We start from the raw sequence: 24,872 nt of genomic DNA on the forward strand, positions 1-24,872 counted from the left end.
AGGAAGTCCACCGACAGGTGCGACCACGGCCGTTGTGGAACAGGTAGGGGTTGTAACTTCCCTCTGGACAGGTGCCTGGGAGCCTTGCACTGGGCACACACCGAGCAGGAGGAAACATAAACCCTCACGTCCTTGACCAAGGTGGACCACCAGTACTTCCCACTAAGGCAACGCACCATCCGACCGATGCCAAGGTGACCGGAGGAGGGTGATGTGTTGTGGCCCAATAGATCAAACGGTCGCGGACGGCAGACGGTACGTACAGGCGCCCAGCTGGATACCGGGGGGGAGTGGGCTCTGTACGTAGCTCCCGCTCGATGTCCGCGTCCAGCTCCCACACGACCGGTGCCACCAGGCAAGAGGCCGGAAGTATGGGAGTGTGATCCATGGACCGCTGCTCTGTGTCATACATTCAGGACAGTGCGTCTGCCTTAGCATTCTGGGAACCTGGTCTGTAGGACAGAGTGAAAACAAAACAGGTAAAGAACATGGCCCACCTTGCCTGGTGAGGGTTCAGTCTCCTCGCCGCCCGGATGTACTCCAGATTGCGGTGGTCCATCCAGATGAGAAAAGGGTGTTTAGCCCCCTCAATTCAATGTCTCCACGCCTTCAGAGCCTTGACAACAGCTCCCGGTCCCCCACATCATAGTCAGTCCGCCGGGCTGAGTTTCTTTTTTAAAAAAAAAGCACAGGGGCGGGGCTTTGGTGGCGTGCCCGAGCGCTGAGAGAGCACGGCTCCTATCCCAGCCTCGGACGCGTCCACCTCCACTATGAATGCCAAAGAGGGATCCGGATGAGCCAACATGGGAGCCGAGGTAAACAGAGTCTTCAGGTAACCAAAAGCCCTGTCCGCCTCAGCCGACCACTGCAGCCGTACCGGTCCCCCCTTCAGCAGTGAGGTAATGGTAGCTGCTACCTGACCAAAACCCTGGATAAACCTCCGGTACTAGTTGGCAAACCCTAGAAACCGCTGCACTTCCTTTACCGTGGTGGGAGTCAGCCAATTACGCACGGCTGAAATGTGGTCACTCTCCATCTCCACCCCTGAGGTGGAAATGCGGTACCCTAGGAAGGAGACGGGCTGTTGGTAGAACAGGCATTTCTCAGCCTTGACGTACAGGTCATGCTCCAACAGTCGACCAAGCACCCTGCGCACCAGGGACACATGCTTGGCGCGTGTAGCGGAGTATATCAGAATGTCGTCGATATACACCACTACACCCTGCCCGTGCAGGTCCCGGAAAATCTCGTCAACAAAGACCTGGAAGACTGATGGAGCATTCATCAACCCGTATGGCACGTCGAGGTACTCATAGTGCCCTGAGGTGGTACTAAATGCCGTCTTCCACTCGTCCCCCTCCCAGATACGCACCAGGTTGTAAGCGCTCCTGAGATCCAATTTTGTGAAGAAGCGCGCCCCGTGCATTGGCTCGATCGCACTGGATATGAGAGGCAGTGGGTAGCTGTACCTCACAGTGATTTGATTGATACCTCGATAGTCAATACATGGGCGCAGACTCCCATCTTTCTTGTTCACAAAAAATGTACTCGAGGAGGCAGGTGAAGTGGAGGGCCGAATGTATCCCTGCCCCAGGGATTTGGAGACATATGTTTCCATAGCTGCCGTTTCCTCCTGTGACAGAGGATACACGTGACTCCTGGGAAGTGCTGCGTCTACCAGGAGATATATCGCACAATCCCCCCGTCGATGGGGTGGTAATTTAGTCGTCTTCTTCTTACAGAAGGCGAGAGCCAAATCAGCATATTCTGAGGGGATGCGCACGGTGGAGACCTGGTCTGGACTTTCCACCGTAGTCGCACCGATGGAAACCCCTACACACCTCCCTGAGCACTCTCGTGACCACCCCTTGAAAGCCCTCTGTTGCCACGAAATTGTGGGGTCATGACAGGCCAACCAGGGTAGGCCCAGCACCACGGGAAACGCAGGAGAATCAATAAGGAAGAGACTGATTCTCTCCTTGTGACCCTCTTGCGTAACCATGTCTAGTGGAGCGGTGGCCTCCCTAATCAGCCCTGACCCTAATGGTCGACTATCTAGGGCGTGCACAGGGAAGGGCATATCCACAGGAACAAGGGGGATCCCTAAACTATGGGCAAATGAACGGTCAATTAAATTCCCAGCTGCGCCTGAATCTACGAGCGCCTTACGCTGGGAATGCGGGGAAAACTCAGGAAATTTAATAAACACATACATGTGAGAAACAGGGGGCTCTGGGTGTGCCTGGTGCCGACTCACCTGGGGTCCTGCCTGCTGCCTCGACTCCCTGAGAAACCCCCCCAGCACCGACCAGCAGTGTGCCCTCTGCGGCCACAGATGGTGCAGGGAATGACCCCTCCTCCGGGTCTTCTTAAGCGCAGCACCTCCCAGCTCCATGGGTGTCGGAGCGAAGGTGTTGGGGGAAGGAACTGACAGGCCCCGATCTGGACGTCCGCGGGTGGCCAGCAGGTTGTCCAGCTGCATGGACAGGTCCACCAGCTGGTTCAACGTGAGGGTGGTGTCTCGGCAGGCCAAGTCCCGACGGACGTCCTCGCGCAGACTGCACCGGTAGTGATCGATCAGGGCCCTGTCGTTCCATCCCGTGCTGCCGGCCAGGGTCCGGATGTCCAAAGCGAAATCCTGCGTGCTCCTCATCCCCTGCCTCAGGTGGAACAGACGTTCACCTGCCGCTCGTCCCTCAGGCGGGTGGTCGAAAACTGCCCGAAAGCGGCGGGTGAACTCTGCGTAATGGTCCAACGGCGCATCTCCCTCACTCCATACGGCATTGGCCCACTCCAGGGCTTTGCCTGAGAGGCAGGAAAAACCGAAGCCTCTAAATCTAGTTACAGCAGGGGCCGATCTAATTGCCATGGAAACCATCCCAAGCGTGAAAGAGGCAGAAGCTCTTGTGGAGCTGCAGAGTTTTTCTGACTCTAAATCTTGGCTCACGTCCTGTGAGGTATTCCTTGCCATCGCTGTGTAGAATACATTCTCTGTTAAATCTGAACTGTTTGTCATTCGCCAGAATGCTATTTGATAACCTTCGTATTTCATATCAAATTTGGCTGTAGACTCCTATGGCGTCAAGGACATAAAATGTGGTACCTCGAATACAGTGATATTATTTATATTTTTCAACCTTTCTTTAACTAGGCAAGTCAGTTAAGAACAAATTCTTGTTTTCAATGACGGCCTAGGAACAGTGGGTTAACTGCCTTGTTCATGGGTAGAACGACAGATTTTTACCTTGTCAGCTCGAGGATTACGATCTTGCAACCTTTCGGTTACTAGTCCAACGCTCTAACCACTAGGCTACCTGCTGCCTGGCTAGTCTTGTGTTCTGGTCTTGTGTTCTGCTCAGCATGGACGGTGTATATCTGACCAGCTGTTTCTCTGAGGCGGTCCAGGTAGCCAATAGGTCCAGTCAGATGGCTCCTGTATGGGTGAATTGCTATCCTCCAGCCCTGGTCCAGCCTCTCTTAGATTCAGCCAAGACACAGAGGAGACCAGGCCTCAGCTGGGTGGTCTACACGAACAGTGGAGAGGAGTGGGATACACGTTCCTGGTACGACTAAATCACCTTTGATTGCATCCCAAATGGTTCCTTATACCTTACATGATGGCCTACTTACTGACCAGGGCCCATACGTCTGTGGTCAAAACTAGTGCACTAAATAGGGCATAGATAGGGAAATAGGGAAAAATTGTGCAGGCTACTTTTATGTCCGTTTTAGATTATGGTGATATTATCTATATGCATGCATCGGCAAACATTAAAACCACTGGATGCTATTTACCATTGTGCACTCAGGTTTATCACGGGTGATAGTTACAAAACTCATCACTGTATCCTTTATCAACATGTGGGTTGGGCCTCTCTATCTGTGAGGCGAGAGCAACATGCTCTCTTGTTTATTTATAAAGCGCTTCTTTTAAAACTACCTCCATATATATCATCATTAATTTCCACTAGATATACTAATTTTAAAACCAGATCACAGATGTGGATTACATTAGAGACTCCTGCGGTCTCCACAGAGTTGGGTAGGACTGCCTTTAGTTCCTTTGCACCTTATTTATGGAACAAACTGCAGATCCAACTTAAGTTAGACACTCTGGTGTCCCTTGCCCATTTTAAAAATGTTATGGAGGATCAATATGATGTTATCTGTGATTGTTTCTGTTGAATTGTGTCTTTGTTTTGTATGTTTGAAATGTTCTTGTCTGTATGCCTAAAACTGTATATGTCAACATGTTTACACAGGGCACAGCCGTAAAAGAGATCCAGGTCTCAGTCTGTTTTCCCTGTTAAAATAAAGATTAAAAAAATAAAAAAATAGGGTGCCATTCGGGATGAAGTCCTTAGCTTGTACACACGCCTGTGACCTGACACATCCAAGTATTCATGCTACACACACTATGTAATTAGGTTACCCTCTGATGTCTGTTGTAGTATAAGAAATCCAGGTGATATTCACTTTTTCACTTCAGTCAACAGTATTGTGATGATTCCTCAATCGTCTCACATGAGTACTGAGTTAATATCTTGTATTGATTTAATCTTTTTAACATTTAAAATAAAAGAAAAAAGAAAAAAAAGAAAACCAGAGAATAGATAATCATCAATTGCTGAACTGAGTGTGAAGTGAATAAAACAAGGGACTGCACTAATAGGTAAGGGGAATCATTTGAATGTTTATTTAATCTTAATGTAGCCAGGAAAATAGTTGAAAACAGATGATGGAATGTAGCCAGTGTTCCGTCCTCTGTGTGTATTAAATAACCAGGATGCATTGTGGTTCAACCAGAGGGTTTTGTTGCTTCAGACCAGCTCACATAGCATAGCTACGAAGACAGATCCATGGAAATATGCCTGGGTCTGATGCCTCAGAGGAAGGATGACATTGTGGTTCAACAGGAGACAGATCCATGGAAATATGCCTGGGTCTGATGCCTCAGAGGAAGGATGTCATTGTGGTTCAACAGAAGACAGATCCATGGAAATATGCCTGAGTCTGATGCCTCAGAGGAAGGATGTAATTGTGGTTCAACAGAAGACAGATCCATGGAAATATGCCTGGGTCTGATGCCTCAGAGGAAGGATGTAATTGTGGTTCAACAGGAGACAGATCCATGGAAATATGCCTGAGTCTGATGCCTCAGAGGAAGTTAAAATAAGGTCACGCGTCTTGTTGACTTTGAGAAGGCGATCTTCAGTATGAGCTCTTATTACTCTTGCTATGTAAGCCCACATTAATATCATGTAATAGAGCCCCACAGTGGAGGTGTCCTAATACCCATAAAACCTTGCGGTCAAACAGGGAAATGGTTCCCGATCGTTTTTCCACCATTACATTTTTCTCATAGAGAATTTCAGAAACATTTAACATTTACATGGTTATTAAAACATCACGCCAGGGTAAGCCTACACGAAACAAAAGCACTGTGTTAAAATAAGGGCTGTGTTAAAATAAGGGCTGTGTTAAAATAAGGGCTGTGTTTTGGGTCTTCCCTGTGGCTCAGTTGGTAGAGCATGGTGTTTGCAACGCCAGCATGGTGTGTGCAACGCCAGGGTTGTGGGTTAGATTCCCAGGGTACGCCTACACGAAACACAGCCCTTATTTTAAGTGTTTCTAAAATCCCCTGTGGGAAAAAGAAATGGTGGTGGGGGGGGGAACATTTCCTTGTTTGTCCTCTAGGTTTTATGGGTATTATCACTCATACTGTGGACTCATTATTTGTAAAATTATGACACTTTTTGATAGGAGTTGATATAAATTGTTATTTATTAAGAAAAAAAAGGAGTAAATCTAATTCACATGAATAAATAATGATACATTTTACAGTAGTGTTGGGATAAGTCTACACACGAAACCACAGATGCGTGAGATGTAAGCAAGATAATTAACTGTGCCTTTAGACACAACATGGAAGCAATCATGCACTCCTTATCCTTTGTCTCTCGCGTTGGACATCAATAACAACACAAAGATAAATCTCTACATCTTGGTAGGTGATTAGAATCCTTTGACTTGATTTCTCAGGTATTTTCTTTGGGGAAAAGTACGTCTACACTTAACATAGTTTCACAGGACATCACAATGTCAACTGTACCCACTGTACTGTTCGATGCATGTTCCTGTAGTTAGTTTTCCTGTAGCTGTGTTTCTCAACTCTACCATGGTTGTTTCTGCAGTTAGTTTTCCTGTAGCTGGGTTTCTCAACTCTACCATATGTACATCGTTGTTTCTGCAGTTAGTTTTCCTGTAGCTGGGTTTCTGAAGTCTACCATGGTTGTTTCTGTAGTTCGTTTTACTGTAGCTGTGTTTCTCAAGTCTACCATGGTTGTTTCTGCAGTTAGTTTTCCTGTAGCTGGGTTTCTCAACTCTACCATGGTTGTTTCTGTAGTTAGTTTTCCTGTAGCTGGGTTTCTGAAGTCTACCATATGTACATCGTTGTTTCTGCAGTTAGTTTTCCTGTAGCTGGGTTTCTGAACACTACCATGGTTGATTCTGTAGTTAGTTTTACTGTAGCTGGGTTTCTCAAGTCTACCATATGTACATGGTTGTTCCTGCAGTTAGTTTTCCTGTAGCTGGGTTTCTGAACACTACCATGGTTGTTTCTACAGTTAGTTTTCCTGTAGCTGTGTTTCTCAACTCTACCATATGTACATCATTGTTTCTGTAGGTAGTTTTCCTGTAGCTGGGTTTCTCAACTCTACCATATGTACATCATTGTTTCTGTAGGTAGTTTTCCTGTAGCTGGGTTTCTCAACTCTACCATATGTACATCATTGTTTCTACAGTTAGTTTTCCTGTAGCTGGGTTTCTCAACTCTACCATATGTACATCGTTGTTTCTGCAGTTAGTTTTCCTGTAGCTGGGTCTCTCAACTCTACCATATGTACATCGTTGTTTCTGCAGTTAGTTTTCCTGTAGCTGGGTTTCTCAACTCTACCATATGTACATCATTGTTTCTGTAGGTAGTTTTCCTGTAGCTGTGTTTCTCAACTCTACCATGGTTGTTTCTGCAGTTAGTTTTCCTGTAGCTGGGTTTCTCAACTCTACCATATGTACATCGTTGTTTCTACAGTTAGTTTTCCTGTAGCTGGGTTTCTCAACTCTACCATATGTACATCGTTGTTTCTACAGTTAGTTTTCCTGTAGCTGTGTTTCTCAACTCTACCATGGTAGTTTCTGTAGTTAGTTTTACTGTAGCTGGGTTTCTGAAGTCTACCATATGTACATCGTTGTTTCTACAGTTAGTTTTCCTGTAGCTGGGTTTCTGAAGTCTACCATGGTTGTTTCTGTAGTTAGTTTTCCTGTAGCTGTGTTTCTCAACTCTACCATATGTACATCTCGGTGGAGTTTGTTTGCGACAACTGTGGGCGGAGTCGCTGTCAGTCGATACAAGGAAACAGTCTGTGGTTGTATTGGATAAAGGTTTTATTAAAAAGTATGGATATCAGCAAACAAAGAAAGGCACGCAGCTACAAACAGCTACAGAGGACAAACATAGGTACACGGTAGGGGTTTAAGAAAGGCAGCTACAGAGGACAAACATAGGTACAAGGTAAGAAATTAAGAAATGCAGCTACAGAGAACAAACATAGGTACAAGGTAAGGGTTTATCGACTGACAGCGACTCGTTGTAGTTGGAGGTGCAGTCATAGGTACAAGGTAAGGGTTTATCGACTGACAGCGACTCGTTGTAGTTGGAGGTGCAGTCCGCCCACAGTTGTCTCCGCTCAACTCCATTGCCGTGATGTGCGTCGCCGAGTTGAGAAAAACTTGGCTTACAGTAGTCACTGGATTTCAGTCACATTCGCAAACTAAACACACTCACTTTTAAAGTGCATAATGAATTGATTTTTATTCTTATTCTCCTATTTCTTAAAATGGCTTTTAAATGCAACGATATCAGACATTCTGATTAATAGCAGCAGTCCTTTATACATTGCTAGATGATTAAAACGTAGCTTTCACACTAAAGGTGTATCAACTTGTATGTTGTACTGACTTTCATTACAATAATCAAGCAAAATCCTTGATGGAATCTGGATGATGCTAGATGGGGTAAAATAACACTTTGTCTCTCTTTTTTTGGGGGGTGAAAAACTATGAGAACGTTTGATATACTAACCAGTATATTTTAGCAGCACTGACTTCACAGCCTTTCTCATTGAGTCTCAGTCATCTGTGGTATCTTCTTCGACGTCGCTCTCAGGTGAGCTCCTGTGTCTATACTCTGTGGTGTTAGACAGCTGTTTCCAAGCTACGTCCTTCTGGTTACTGGTACCTGTGCTGTTGGAGCGGCCTAGCCGTGCCAAAGCCTGGTGTTTTCCTGAGGTCTTCTCCCTGTCCTCCTGGACCTCTGCTAAGCCCCCCTGGGCCCTCTCAGACCCCTGGTGGTGGAGGTCATGCCTCAGGTTCTCCAGGTTGAGGGCCCAGGGGCCTAGCTTCTGCCAGTTGACCCTCTGGAAGGCCATGATACAGTGAAGATTCCCTCCCACCTGCCAGGAGAGAAGAGGTTCATGTCAGAAATGCGGTACAGACCCATGAATGGTACCTTCCAACTTTTTAATTTTAACATAACAATAAAAACTGAGAAGAGGAGAGGTTCACGTCAGAAATACTGTACTAATACCAGAGCTCTGCTACCTGACCCGAGCCCAATGGGCCCCCGACATTATACATTGGGTTAGGGTAGAGCCTGTTAAATAAGTATGGTACGGCAGGGCTTGGGTATCACTAGCAGTCTGAAGCTGTGCCATTTGCTCGTGCTCTGCAGTACAGACGTATCTGACTAAGATTATAACATGGTGCCAGATGTGCTTCAACTAAATAGAAGACAGGAGAGATTATTTCACAGCTAATAATAATAATAATAATAATAATAATAATAATAATAATATTCCTTGAGTTTGTCTGAGTTTAGAGTGATGAAAAGTAACTAAACAGCTCTCTCTCATGTCTCGTCACTGAGCAGAGCAGCCCAAGAGTAGCCGTTGCTATGGTCACTCACAGACTCAGAGCCACCATGAGCAGAGTGCATGCAGAGTGAGCAGCGGCGCAGGAAGCGAGTGACAGACAGAGGAGCAACTAATGGATTTACTTACAGAGGAAGTTATTTCTGATTTCTGGTTTTGGGCAGGGCCTTAAATTTGGCAAAAGCAATCAAGCCTGGGCAGGGTAGGGCCTGAATGTCACGGGCATGGGTAGGGATTAAAATTCATGCCCGTGCAGCGCTCTAACTCATCCTCATCTCATTGTTAGCACCCTAACAACTAACATTAACTATAAAACTGAAATTAAAATGAAAACCTTTTTGGTTTTGCGGCACTGAATTCCCCTCTCCGTGTGACGAATATCAAGGTATTCTGGATTTTGTGTGTTGAGATCTGTAACAATATCAGCCCACCTAAAAACAACCCAAGTTACAGAAGTAAAAAAGTAATCAACTAACAAGACAACATGGTACAAGAACAACAAAAATACTGTATATAATTTTTTGGAAAGATTAGAAGTCAGAAAGAATCATACTTTTTACAGTGAATAGCAGGGTGTTTCCTGCTTGGTTCACCAATCAGAATCCAGTGTTCCAGTTCATTAGTTGGTAATGTACCCCTTAGAAGGAAACAAGAACAAGTTAACAAGGTACGTGGATGACAGCGGGAGGGAAGTGGATGACAGCGGGAGGGAAGTGGACGACAGCGGGAGGGTAGTGGACGACAGCGGGAGGGTAGTGGACGACAGCGGGAGGGAAGTGGATGACAGTGGGAGGGAAGAGGATGACAGCAAGAGTTACGTGGATGACAGCGGGAGGGGAGTGGATGACAGCGGGAGGGTGGTGGATGACAGCGGGAGGGAAGTGGATGACAGCGGGAGGGAAGTGGATGACAGCGGGAGGGAGGGTAGTGGATGACAGCGGGAGGTAAGTGGATGACAGCGGGAGGGAAGTGGATGACAGCGGGAGGGAGGGGAGTGGATGACAGCGGGAGGGAGGGGAGTGGATGACAGCGGGAGGGTAGTGGATGACAGCGGGAGGGAAGAGGATGACAGCGGGAGGGAAGAGGATGACAGCGGGAGGGAGGGGAGTGGATGACAGCGGGAGGGAGGGGAGTGGATGACAGCGGGAGGGAGGGGAGTGGATGACAGCGGGAGGGAGGGGAGTGGATGACAGCGGGAGGGAGGGGAGTGGATGACAGCGGGAGGGAGGGGAGTGGATGACAGCGGGAGGGAGGGGAGTGGATGACAGCGGGAGGGTAGTGGATGACAGCGGGAGGGAAGAGGATGACAGCGGGAGGGTGGTGGATGACAGCGGGAGGGAAGTGGATGACAGCGGGAGGTAAGTGGATGACAGCGAGATAAAATTATTAGTAATCGAAAATAATAAAATGTAATGAAAACATCCACAGTTAGGCCTAAACGACGACCTGCTAGAAAGTAATAGCACACAGGGATATGAGAGAGAGATGTACCTGTAGGCCTTGGCTGCTTTGAAAGGTGTGGCCTCGAAGCCCACAGGACAGAAGTAGTGGTTCTGACAGTGGTAAATGTAGGCCATGGTGTCATCTCTTAACCCCTGGGTCAACTTCAACAACGCCCCGTCAGCTGGAACAGGGAGAACAAATACTCAATTCAAATACGCTCCATTTAAATAAATACAGAATCATGCAGAGAGTCTGTACTACTGTATGCTTTTTCATCTATTCAGTTTCATTGTCAAACAAAGCTATATCTTTATATAACAGACAAACTGGATGACGAACTAAAGTCAAGGCCAGCCCCAAGACATAATTGCTGGATTGACTGACATTTGAACACACTTTACTCTTTTGTATTTCCAAGCTGAGGCCAGCTTGTTACATCACAGCCAGTTTGTTAGCAGAGAGGGTAGAAGAGTAGACAAACTCACCTGTCTCTCCTGCCGTCTTGTGTTTCCCGTGGGGTTTGTACAGAATATAGGAACATCCTCGGACACGGAAATTGTCATTTATTTGCCTGAACCATCTGTTCACAAAGATTAAAAAAAATAAAAAAAATAAAAAAATCTGTAGCCATTTGCTGTGCACCTGGTTTCTAATGTCAAAACTCAAAAAGTATTTTTCTGAGTACTGTACCTCATCAGAGTAGCGTTGCCTGTAAAGGGACCAAACTTGATCTCCTCAAAAGGAGGCTGGAAGCCTAGGATCTGAAGAGCCCCTTCCTGGGACATGGGTGGGAGACTAAAAATACACACAAAACAAATCAAATAGCAAATTAAAATGTACTTCATGCTATAATGTGGTGGAAACATTTGTCTTGGTGTGTGCAGATCTCTTGTATTACCTATATAACAAGTATAAAAGATGGAGTCTGTTCCTCCAACGAGCGATGATCCCATTGCTACATGTACAGAGCTACAGACATCGATAAATTGCCTACCTCCCTGCTCCTAGTGTGCTGTACAGAAAGTTCCAGCAGGAAACTAATGAAGATATCCCACATGACGTCTTGTACTGGGGGCGGCTGATGCAGTACCTAGAGAACAGAGGGAGGGGGAGAGAGAGAGAGAGAGATCAGAGAGGGAGAGAGAGAGGAGAGGGAGAGAGAGAGAAAGAGAGAGAGAGAGAGCGAGAGAGAGAGAGAGAGAGAGAGAGAGCGAGATCAGAGAGGGAGAGAAAGAGAGAGAGGAGAGAGATCAGAGAGAGAGAGAGAGGGGGAGAGAGAGAGGGAGAGAGAGAGAGAGAGGAGAGAGATCAGAGTTGTGAAGTACAGAGAGAGAGAGAGAGAGAGAGAGAGAGAGAGAGAGAGAGAGAAGGAGAGAGAAAAGCATGAAACTAATGAATGCCTCCTCCACTTGCAGTAGTTTCTGTCTCTGTCCGAAATGGCACCACATTCCCTATATAGTGCACTAGTTTTAACCAGAGCCCTACGGGTAGCAGTGCACTACATATGAAATAGGGTGCCATTTGGGATGCACACCACTGTCATCATATCAACAGTTAATACAGTATAACTAGCTCTGTGATAGGTCTATCAGTAGTTAATACAGTATAACTAGCTCTGTGATAGGTCTATCAGTAGTTAATACAGTATAACTAGCTCTGTGATAGGTCTATCAGTAGTTAATACAGTATAACTAGCTCTGTGATTGGTCTATCAGTAGTTAATACAGTATAACTAGCTCTGTGATAGGTCTATCAGTAGTTAATACAGTATAACTAGCTCTGTGATAGGTCTATCAGTAGTTAATACAGTATAACTAGGGGCACAGACAGAACAAGGAGCTAGTTATACAAATCTTTGCTACGGTGCATCAAAAGCAATTTAAAAGTAATTCTCCGATAAAAACTAAACATCAGTCTTACTTCTAAACTTAGCTAGAGGTGTTTTTAACGGCCATTTTTGTATCTCCTACACTTGATGCTAGCTAGCTAGGCTAACGTTGGCTAAGATAGCTAGCTAGGTAGCTAAATATTACAGCAAAAAAGATATTAGCTTGCTGCCAAAGAGCTTGCTAAGACTATGTATATAAAGTATATAGTTAAGCAATAAGGCACGGAGGGGGCGTGGTATATGGCCAATATACCACGGCTAAGGGATATTCTTAGGCACGACGCATCGCGGAGTGCCTGGACACAGCCCTTAGCCGTGGTATATTGGTCATATATCACAAACCCTTATTGCTATTACAAACTGGTTACCAACGTAATTAGAGCAGTAAAAAATAAATGTTTTGTCATACCGGTGGTATACGGGCTGATATACAATGGCTGTCAGCCAATCAGCATTCAGGGCAGGGACCACCCAGTTTATAATACAGTATAATGAGCTGTGTGGTTAATACAGTATAATGAGCTGTGTGGTTAATACAGCATAATGAGCTGTGTGTTACCTCAGTAGTAGTTAATACAGCATAATGAGCTGTGTGCTACCTCAGTAGTAGTTAATACAGTATAATGAGCTGTGTGGTTAATACAGTATAATGAGCTGTGTGTTACCTCAGTAGTAGTTAATACAGCATAATGAGCTGTGTGGTTAATACAGTATAATGAGCTGTGTGGTTAATACAGTATAATGAGCTGTGTGGTTAATACAGTATAATGAGCTGTGTGGTTAATACAGTATAATGAGCTGTGTGTTACCTCAGTAGTAGTTAATACAGCATAATGAGCTGTGTGCTACCTCAGTAGTAGTTAATACAGTATAATGAGCTGTGTGGTTAATACAGTATAATGAGCTGTGTGCTACCTCAGTAGTAGTTACAGTATAATGAGCTGTGTGGTTAATACAGTATAATGAGCTGTGTGTTACCTCAGTAGTAGTTAATACAGCATAATGAGCTGTGTGTTACCTCAGTAGTAGTTAATACAGTATAATGAGCTGTGTGCTACCTCAGCAGTAGTTAATACAGTATAATGAGCTGTGTGGTTAATACAGCATAATGAGCTGTGTGGTTAATACAGTATAATGAGCTGTGTGGTTAATACAGCATAATGAGCTGTGTGGTTAATACAGTATAATGAGCTGTGTGGTTAATACAGCATAATGAGCTGTGTGTTACCTCAGTAGTAGTTAATACAGTATAATGAGCTGTGTGGTTAATACAGTATAATGAGCTGTGTGCTACCTCAGTAGTAGTTAATACAGCATAATGAGCTGTGTGTTACCTCAGTAGTTAATACAGCATAATGAGCTGTGTGGTTAAGACAGCATAATGAGCTGTGTGCTATATTACCATCTCCTGAGGTCCAGGACTTTTCTCTGTTTGATCTCGTCCTGCGAGGCGTGGAGAGGAATGTCCTGCAGGTTCCTACTGGCCCCTGAAGACTTCATCTTCTTAGTACCGACTCTCTTTACGTTGCCTGAAAATAGGACACAAATTTAAAGCAACCACTCATACAGACAGGAACAAAGAGTAGGCTATACCTGTCAAGCGCTCAAACAGACAGGAACAAAGAGTAGGCTATACCTGTCAAGCGCTCAAACAGACAGGAACAAAGAGTAGGCTATACCTGTCAAGCGCTCATACAGACAGACACAAAGAGTAGGCTATATCTGTCAAGCGCTCATACAGACAGACACAAAGAGTAGGCTATATCTGTCAAGCGCTCATACAGACAGGAACAAAGAGTAGGCTATACCTGTCAAGCGCTCAAACAGACAGACACAAAGAGTAGGCTGCACCTGTCAAGCGCTCATACAGACAGGAACAAAGAGTAGGCTATATCTGTCAAGCGCTCATACAGACAGAAACAAAGAGTAGGCTGCACCTGTCAAGCGCTCATCGGGGCTAGGTCTGAACGTAATGAAGCAGTGTGGCCTACTAATGCTTTCCTTTGTCGTTGAGTTCTTAAAAATTCAAATTGTTTCTGAGAACAATACAGTACTCAAATGTTCCGTTTCTTTCAACAACAATAAAACTCAGCAGGATAATCTAGTAGTCTCTCTTGTAGTCACTGTGAAATAAACATGTCCCCTCATTCACCCTCTCCCTACAGCACACCAGTTCTTTACGTGGTGTCTCTGTCCGTCTGTGGTGTCTCTGTCCGACTGTGGCGTCTCTGGTGTCTCTGCCCGTCTGTGGTGTCTCTCCCCGTCTGTGGTGTCTCTGCCCGTCTGTGGTGTCTCTGCCCGTCTGTGGCGTCTCTGCCCGTCTGTGGTGTCTCTGCCCGTCTGTGGTGTCTCTGCCCGTCTGTGGTGTCTCTGCCCGTCTGTGGCGTCTCTGCCCGTCTGTGGCGTCTCTCCCCGTCTGTGGCGTCTCTGCCTGTCTGTGGCGTCTCTCCCCGTCTGTGGCGTCTCTGCCTGTCTGTGGTGTCTCTGCCCGTCTGTGGCGTCTCTGCCTGTCTGTGGTGTCTCTGCCCGTCTGTGGCGTCTCTGCCTGTCTGTGGCGTCTCTGCCTGTCTGTGGCGTCTCTGCCTGTCTGTGGTGTCTCTGCCTGTCTGTGGTGTCTCTGCCTGTCTGTGGTGTCTCTGCCTGTCTGTGGTGTCTCTGCCTGTCTGTGGTGTCTCTCTATCACAGGTGAAGAATCTTTTAAACGAACAAAAATACTTCAACAACCAGTTGTTACAACAACAACAACAAACAAACAAATAGCTTCAAGTGTTGTTTCCAAATACTGGTGGAGTCAATTAATAAAAGTATGGACAATCTAACGGCGAAATCAGATTCTCGAGGGACAATCAAGGAGGAAACAACATTGTTGTGGACTCTCCACATGAGACCTGGACGGAGTCTGAGAACAAAGTGCAGGAAATTATCACTAAAGAAACTGAAAGCTGACCATAGGAAGATTGAGGTGGAGTACTGGAAAGCCCACCATCGGCCCAGGTGACAGGCCCAGGCCGATAGTGGACAAGTTACAGAGTTTCTAGGAAAAAAGGTAGCTGTCCTGGAAAGAGCCAAGAACTTGACAGGAACGTACATCTTCATCAACGAGAACTATCCTGAAGCTGTGCACCAGAAGAGGAAACAACTGATCCCAGTCATGAAAGCTGCCAGAGCGCGTGGGGACATCGCTTACATCCGCTATGACAGGCTCATTGTCCACTCTCCCTCCCAAAAAGCCTGTGGGTTCGTAGCATCAACCCCGCAGCGCGCACACACACACACACACACACACACACACCACACACACACACAGACACACACACACCACACACACCACACACACACACACACACCAACTGATTGATGGACTGCTGAATAATGTTTTTTTGTTTGTTCTTTTCAATATAATGTCCATCTCTGATCAGCTACCCAGGAAAGGGCTGAAAATAGACCATATTATATGTAGCCTTAGAAATAAGGTTCATGAAATCAATAACTTTTATATATTAGCCTTTTTTTTTTTACTAATTTACAGAATTAATTTTATGATACAGCAGTAGAAGAGACAGAAACGCTTATGGGGAGGTGTTGCTCTCTCTATCTCTCTCTCTATATATATATATTCAGAGCCATAGAGAAGATCCCATGTAAAGTGTTATTTAAGTGCTGTGGTCGCAGGTTCACCTGCCTCACCTAAAGCCTATTCTTTAAGGGTGTCGCTATAGGCCACCAAGAGCTAACAGTCAGTATCTAGATAACATGTGTGAAATGCTTGACAGCGTATGTGATGTTAACAGACGTCTGTTTTCTGGGTGACTGGATTATTGACTGGTTTTCATCAAGCTGTTCGCTCAACAGGAAGCTTCTCACTGTAACCAGTGCCTGTAATCTGGTTCAGGTTATTAATCAACCTACCAGGGTGTTTACAAACACTACAGGAACAAGACCATCCACATGTATTGATCACATTTTTACTAATACTGTAGAACTTTGTTCTAAAGCTGTATCCGTACCCATTGGATGTAGTGATCACATGTTTACTAATACTGTAGAACTTTGTTCTAAAGCTGTATCCGTACCCATTGGATGTAGTGATCACATGTTTACTAATACTGTAGAACTTTGTTCTAAAGCTGTATCCGTACCCATTGGATGTAGTGATCACAATATAGTGTCTATATCCAGGAAAGACAAAGTTCAAAAAGCTGGGCCTAAAATAGTGTATAAGAGATCATACAAAATATGTTGCTGTGACTCCTACGTGGATGATGTTACATCATCTCTAGGCCCTCCACCCTTTTCTATTTTTACCAATGACCTGCCACTGGCATTATAAAAAGCCTGTGTGTCCATGTGTGCTGATGATTCAACCCTGTACGCGTCAGCAACCACAGCTAGTGAAATCATTGCAACCCTAAACAAAGAGTTGCAGTCAGTTTTAGAATGGGTAGCCAGTAATAAACTGGTCCTGAACATCTCGAAAACTAAGAGCATTGTAGACCTGAGCTAAATCTGACTGTTGAACAAATTGAGGAGACTAAATGACTTGGCGTTACCTTAGATTGTAAACTGTCGCGGTCAAAACATATAGATTCAATGGTTGTTAAGATGAGGAGAGGTCTGTCCGCCATAAAGAGATGCTTTGCTTTTTTGACACCACACTCCAAAAAGCAAGTTCTGCAGGCTTGAGTTTTATCAGACCTTGATTATCGTCCAGTCATATGGTCAAGTGCTGCAAAACAGGACCTAATTAAGCTGCAGCTGGCCCAGAACAGAGCGGCACATCTTGCTCTTCATTGTAATCAGAGGGCTGATATAAATACTATGCAGTCAGTCTCTCTTCGCTGAGAGTTGAGGAGAGACTGACTGCATCGCTTCTTGTTTTTATAAGAAACATTCATGTTTTGGAAATTCCAACTTGTTTGCATAGTCAACTTACACACAGTTCTGACACACACACTTACCCCACCAGACATGCCACCAGGGGTCTTTTCACAGTCCCCAGGAGCAGAACAAATTCAAGGAAACGTACAGTATTATACAGAGCCATGAGTGCATGGAACTCCCATCTTATATAGAGCAAGTGAACAGAAAACCTGGTTTCAAACAACAAATAAAGCAACACCTCACGGCACAACGCTTCCCCCCATGTGACCTACTGGTTGTGTGTACTGACATGTGACCTACTGGTTGTGTGTTTGTACTGACATGTGACCTACTGGTTGTGTGTACTGACATGTGACCTACTGGTTGTGTGTTTGTACTGACATGTGACCTACTGGTTGTGTGTGTGTACTGACATGTGACCTACTGGTTGTGTGTACTGACATGTGACCTACTGGTTGTATGTACTGACATGTGGCCTACTGGTTGTGTGTACTGACATGTGACCTACTGGTTGTGTGTACTGACATGTGACCTACTGGTTGTGTGTTTGTACTGACATGTGACCTACTGGTTGTGTGTTTGTACTGACATGTGACCTACTGGTTGTGTGTACTGACATGTGACCTACTGGTTGTGTGTACTGACATGTGACCTACTGGTTGTGTGTTTGTACTGACATGTGACCTACTGGTTGTGTGTTTGTACTGCCATGTGACCTACTGGTTGAGTGTACTGACATGTGACCTACTGGTTGTGTGTACTGACATGTGACCTACTGGTTGTGTGTACTGCCATGTGACCTACTGGTTGTGTGTACTGACATGTGACCTACTGGTTGTGTTTATGTACTGACATGTGACCTACTGGTTGTGTGTTTGTACTGACATGTGACCTACTGGTTGTGTGTTTGTACTGACATGTGACCTACTGGTTGTGTTTATGTACTGACATGTGACCTACTGGTTGTGTGTTTATGTACTGACATGTGACCTATTGGTTGTGTGTACTGACATGTGACCTACTGGTTGTGTGTCTGTACTGACATGTGACCTACTGGTTGTGTGTACTGACATGTGACCTACTGGTTGTGTGTACTGACATGTGACCTACTGGTTGTGTGTACTGACATGTGACCTACTGGTTGTGTGTTTATGTACTGCCATGTGACCTACTGGTTGAGTGTACTGACATGTGACCTACTGGTTGTGTGTACTGACATGTGGCCTACTGGTTGTGTGTTTGTACTGACATGTGACCTACTGGTTGTGTTTATGTACTGACATGTGACCTACTGGTTGTGTGTATGTACTGACATGTGACCTACTGGTTGTGTGTTTGTACTGACATGTGACCTACTGGTTGTGTTTATGTACTGACATGTGACCTACTGGTTGTGTGTTTGTACTGACATGTGACCTACTGGTTGTGTGTACTGACATGTGGCCTACTGGTTGTGTGTACTGACATGTGGCCTACTGGTTGTGTGTCTGTACTGACATGTGACCTACTGGTTGTGTGTACTGACATGTGGCCTACTGGTTGTGTGTCTGTACTGACATGTGACCTACTGGTTGTGTGTTTGTACTGACATGTGACCTACTGGTTGTGTGTTTATGTACTGCCATGTGACCTACTGGTTGTGTTTATGTACTGACATGTGACCTACTGGTTGTGTGTACTGACATGTGGCCTACTGGTTGTGTGTCTGTACTGACATGTGACCTACTGGTTGTGTGTACTGACATGTGGCCTACTGGTTGTGTGTCTGTACTGACATGTGACCTACTGGTTGTGTGTTTGTACTGCCATGTGACCTACTGGTTGAGTGTTTATGTACTGCCATGTGACCTACTGGTTGAGTGTCTGTACTGACATGTGACCTACTGGTTGTGTGTTTGTACTGACATGTGACCTACTGGTTGTGTGTCTGTACTGACATGTGACCTACTGGTTGAGTGTACTGACATGTGACCTACTGGTTGAGTGTATGTACTGACATGTATGTGTAACTGATAGATGTAATGTCTTGCTCATTATTTGTCGGACCCCAGTAAGACTAGCCGTTGGATCCTTAAACATTTTTTTTAATCAAATGCCTATCTGTGGTTTCACTGCCTGTGTTGAAAAGGAGTATCATCAGTAGGGTTGAAACATTCTGGGGAACATTCAAATGTCCTGGTTTTCCAGAATTCCTGGTTGGAGGATTACAGATCTACTTCTTATTCGCTCCTGTTTCCGGGAATATTCAAACTGGGATTTCGGGTAAAACAGGGAATTTATTGAAAGTTCCTGGAATTTTTGCCACCCTAATCATAAGTATTCACCCCGCTTGGATTTTTTCTAATTTTGCTGTGTTACAAAGTGGGAATGAAATAGATTTAATTGTGTTTTTTTTTTTTTGTCATTAATCTACTACATAAAATACTCCATAATGCCAAAGTAAAAAGAAAATTCTAGAAATGTTTACAAATTAATAAAAATGTAATAACTAAAAGTTGTTTGTTGCATAAGTATTCACCCTCTTCATTTAGGAAAAAATCAGTTCAGGAGCACAATTTGGCTTAACAAATCACATAATAAGTTACATGGACTCACTCTGTGTGAAATAACAAGGGGGTTATGACTAATCCCTTCTTCTGTCCCCCATACATACAACATCTGTAATGTCCCTCAGTCAAGAATTGAATTTCAGATTCAACTACAAATACCAGGGAGCTTTTTTTCTCCAAAAGCCTCATAAAGAAGGGCGGCGATTGGTAGATGAGTAACAATAACAAAAATCAGATATTGAATATCTTTTTAACGTATGGTCAAGTTAATAATTATGCTGTGGATGATGTATTTAACCACACAGACACATCAAAGATGGCCGTCCTTCTGAACCGAGCTACAGAACAGGAAGGAAACCGCTCAGTGATGTCACAATGAGGCCACTGGTGATTTTAAAACTGCTATGAAGTTGCGATAGGAGAAAACTGAGAATGGATCAGCAACATTATTGTGTCTTCCATAATAAACGACCTAAATGAGTGAAAAGCAGAATCAAAATATTCCAAGACATGCATCCTGTATGAAACAAGGCACTAAAGTAATACTGCAACAACAACAGAAAACTAAGGAATACACTTTGCAAAGCCTAAAGTAAATGTAAAGTCTAATGTTTGGGGCAATTCCAATACATCACTGAGTAAATGCCTCCTTATTTTCAAGCATGATGTTGGCTGCATCATGGTATGGGTATGCTTGACATTGGCAAAGACTGGGGTGTTTTTCAGGATAAAAATAAATGGGATGGAGCTAAGCAAATACAAAATACTAGAGAAAAATCTGCTTCAGTATGCTTTACATCAGACAATGGGAGAGGAATTCACCTTTCAGCAGGTCAATAACCTACAACACAAGGCCAAATATATACTGGAGTTGCTCACCAAGACAGTGAATGTTCCTGAGTGGCCTAGTTACAGTTTTGACTTAAATCTCCTTGAAATCTATGGCAAGACTTGAACATTGCTTTCTAGTCAAGTATGTTGAAAAGAATACTGGGTAAATATTGCACAATCCAGGTGTGCAAAGCTCTTAAGAGACTCACCAAAGAAGACTCACAGATGTAATCGCTGCCAAAGGTGTTTCTAACATGCATTTACTCAGGGGTCTGAATACTTAACTAATTAAGGTATATTCATGTTTTATTTTTCATTCATCTTAAAATAAATGTTAGGATTTTACTTCTACTTTGACATTGCAGAGTATTTTGTGTAGCTCACTGACAACAAAATGACAGTTTAATCCCACTTTATAACACAATAAAATGTGAAGAAATCCAAGGGGGGTGAATACTTCCGATACCCACTGTACCAACAACAGATGGTCTGAACACCAGTTACTGGCACATATTGCTTAGTAACAGATGAATCAGCATGAGAATAATACTAAGTAATTCAAAGCATATCCATGAGACTAAAACATACTGTAAATTACGTCTCCAAAAGCAAGCAGAACCCCTGTTTTACACTGTATATGATTTAGGTTATTGATCTTGCTTACTTGTCCTGGGCTTTCGAGTTAGCACAGCGTCAAAGTTAGTGGTATCAATCTCCCAAGCCAGGATAGGCTTGGTGTTACTGCAGGACACCCCCTCCATATCAAAGTCTTCATCTGACGCCTCCTCTACACCTGCATGCTGCCCCTGACCCTGAGACAGGTCCACAGTATTGGACTTCACTAATGGGGCCCCGCTGCCATCCTGCTTGCTGTGGGCCACCTCTCTGGGGGTACTGGGGAGCCGGTAGAGAGAGGTAGCCTGGTTGAGGAGGGCGTAGTCTGAGCAGACAGTGTAGAACTTCTCTCTGGAGTGAGTGACAGGGCAGGTCCATGGGAGCTGGAGCTCAGCGCTGGAGGCTCTCCGGGTCCTCAGGGAGTCCCGGGTGTGAGTGGTCAGCAGGCCGCGTTGGTCATCCTCTCTGTCAGGGGGTGGGGGTCGCTGGGACAAGGGCGTAGCCTGGTCACCTGGCTGACTCCCAGATACATTAGGTCCTGAACTATCCCCACTGTTAGGCATTGAAGAGAGGACTGGGATGTTGGATGAGAGAATTGTTTAAAGTTGAAGTGGTTGGTCTGTTTAGAAGGGTGGGTTGTCATCTATGCTGCAGAAAGGATTACAAATATTTATTAAAACTACAAATTGGGTTAAAAGATATCCACCAGGAATTGTGTTTTTTGGCCTATAAAGGTAAAATGTTGAAAGGTAATTCATAGTCAGTAGCTAGCATAGAGTTGAAGGTATCCCAAAGGCCAGCAGATGGCGATGTTGAGCAATTTAATCTTACCGTCCAGATGGAATCTATGCGGCTGGCTATGTGGCTGGCTATGAGGCTGGCTACGAGGCTGGCTATGAGGCTGGCTATGAGGCTGGCTATGAGGCTGGCTATGAGGCTGGCTCTGCACTTGTATCCCCCATGGACTGGTTTGTACATTAAACATTCTCCATTCAGGCTGTAAATGTGTAATTTTCCACCTTAACTCAATTGAATGGCGAGAAAGTCGAGAAAAAAAAAGAAAAAAAACGGGGGAATTTGCATACTTTTTTATGAAACACTATTTTCCACCACCATGCTAAAGTGGCTAATGCTACTTCCTGATGTTGCGTATCGTGTTCAGCCAATCAGACCAGGGGTGAGAAAAAAAAAACAGACTGCTACAACCTGATTGGCTAAATGTGATATGCAACATCCGGGACTAACATTAGCTACTCTAGCACGGTGGTGGAAACTGGTTCTTCATAAAGAAAGTATGGGGTCTCCTGAGTGGCGCAGCGGTCTAAGCCACTACATGTCAGTGTTGAGGCTTCACTACAACCTGGAGTTCGACCCCAGGCTGTGTCACAGCTGGCCGTGACCGGGAGTCCCATAGGGTGGCGCACAATTGGCCCAGCGTCGTCTGGGTTAGGGGAGGGTTTGGCCGGGGGGGGCTTTCCTTGGCTCATCGCACTCTAGCGATTCCTTGTGGCGGGCCGGGCGCGTGCAAGCTGACTTCAGTCATCAGTTGAACAGTGTTTCCTCCGACACATTGGTGCGCCTGGCTTCCTGGTTAAGAAGCAGTGTGGCTCTGCTCCTTCGCCACTCCCGAGCCCGTTGGAGAGTTGCAGCGATGAGACAAGATCGTAACTACCAATTGGATATCACAAAAGTTTTTATTTTTTATTACGCCTTATCACCATTACATCTAGTTAAGGAGGAAAACGACACCTTTGCAGCCTCAATGGAAAATGTTTTATGTACAACCCGGGTCAGGAGGGATAGGTGCGTTTCCATTGAATGAATGGTAAGATGAAACGACTCAATATCGTCGTCTGCCAGCCTTTTGGCTAACTTTACGGCAAGCCGTGATATTAATTCAACCACAACCTGATCTACAGTAGCATGAACACTTGATAAGGATAATGTATTGGACATTGACTACAAAACACACTTAGCAGTGGTGTAAATGTAAATGTTTTTACATTACCCGGCCGTTCAATCATAGAGCCAAAGATAAGAATATTTATTTATTTTGCGCCCACTAGGCTAGACTGCCATCACCATCACCACCTGTCATCTCAGAAGATGGCAGCAAAACATGCAGTAGCATCGGATACTCTAAAACATACACGCAATAAACCTGTAAAATGTTGGTACACACATACCTTGCATTGTGTCGTGGATGTTTAACTTGGTAGTTAGCTCGGTAACCACATAGTATGTATTTCTCCTGTTGGGATAATAAATACGCTGTTGTATATTGACGTCCTCCTCCTTCCGCTGTACAGTAATGATAAGCTAACCCATTACGTAACTAGGGGTGCTCAACCGTCATCTTCCACAACATTTTCTCACAGACAGTTCTAAATTAACGCTTTAATTTAATTTTTCCATTAAAAATGGAAGTTTAAAAATAGTTCCTTATAGAGATTTCACATTACTGACCCTATTTCTTCATCATATACACAAAATATTCGGCGTTCACGAAGGATCATCAACCCCTATCCAGCCATCCGGGTTTCTTTAACCAATCAGAAGACGCCTGTGTGGGTGGGGTGCACTTGATTTACCTCGCTGGTACGGAACGCCGTTTTAACACTATTTGAAGCGTCAAATAAAGCTCGTTGACCAACCAGGACCTGAATATGACCATTCATTGTTTATGTAATTATTACACATTGATTTCACACTATCACTCGTATTTCATATGTCACAACGATTCACTGATACTTGTGTTATGATGATACCGGTAAGGTTTTGTCTCGCTCTGCCGAACGACGGCAGACACACTTCCCCAAGCTATGGACGGCGGTGGTTATAAAACAAAAAGGCTAGCTAGTTGATGGGACACAAACAATGTTCTTCCCCAAAAACATAGCAAAACGACATGATCTGTTTCAGTAGCTATAGTTAGCTAGCTAACTATCTAGCTCGGTGTCATCATCTAAAATACCCCTAATTCATAAAACAGTTCTACATTTCATTAATGGTCAGACCCCACCTATGTGAAGCTAGCCACAATAAGAATTAGCCTAAATAGTGGAATTTGCTGTTCGCCTTCAAAAAAAAATTATAATATAAAAAAATATATATATATATATTCTATTGAACCTTTATTTGACTAGGCAAGTCAGTTAAGAACAAATGATTATTTACAATAACGACCTACCCCGGCCAAACCCTAACCCGGACGACGCTGGACCAATTGTGCGCCCCTTTTATGTCTAATTGAAAGTGTTACAAATGACTACGAATAGTGGAATCATGCCTTAATGGTATAGATCATGCTAAACGAGGTTGGAATGTTGTTATATAAATTCAACAAAAGACAAGAGTTTGTTAATTTGACCCCAAAAAAATCTGTTGAAATCACACTGTGGATATATTAGAGTTTAGAATTGCATTGGGGCATACTTATTTCACTGTACAGCCTTGGATCAATGACATGGGGTATCAGTCTACTGTGACACCCACAGAAAATTAGCATCATAGCTCTTATTGCCGGACTCTGAAACCACTGTGAATTGAGCCACATTTATTGTACCTGTTATGTGTATTGAACACTATTCCAGAGAAAAAAAACAATACTAAGTGTATGTTTTGGAGTCTGATAACTCTTTTATTTATTTATTTTTTATTTCACCTTTATTTAACCAG

General features: G+C 44.5%; 1 protein-coding gene across 1 annotated transcript; it reads right to left on the reverse strand.

The window, feature by feature from the left end:
* Positions 1-5,766: 5,766 nt before the first annotated feature.
* Positions 5,767-23,753, reverse strand: LOC115158911 (basic immunoglobulin-like variable motif-containing protein). The gene is made up of 10 exons (XM_029708334.1): positions 23,381-23,753; positions 21,244-21,842; positions 13,721-13,847; positions 11,425-11,520; positions 11,121-11,225; positions 10,916-11,010; positions 10,479-10,611; positions 9,541-9,624; positions 9,322-9,418; positions 5,767-8,510 (listed from the first exon to the last, which is right to left on the reverse strand). The coding sequence occupies exons 2-10, from the start codon at positions 21,755-21,757 to the stop codon at positions 8,187-8,189; spliced, it is 1,575 nt and encodes a 524-aa protein (XP_029564194.1). The 5' UTR covers positions 21,758-21,842; positions 23,381-23,753; the 3' UTR covers positions 5,767-8,186.
* Positions 23,754-24,872: the final 1,119 nt, after the last annotated feature.

This window comes from Salmo trutta, chromosome 22, assembly GCF_901001165.1.
Source record: "Salmo trutta chromosome 22, fSalTru1.1, whole genome shotgun sequence".
Lineage (NCBI taxonomy): Eukaryota > Metazoa > Chordata > Actinopteri > Salmoniformes > Salmonidae > Salmo > Salmo trutta.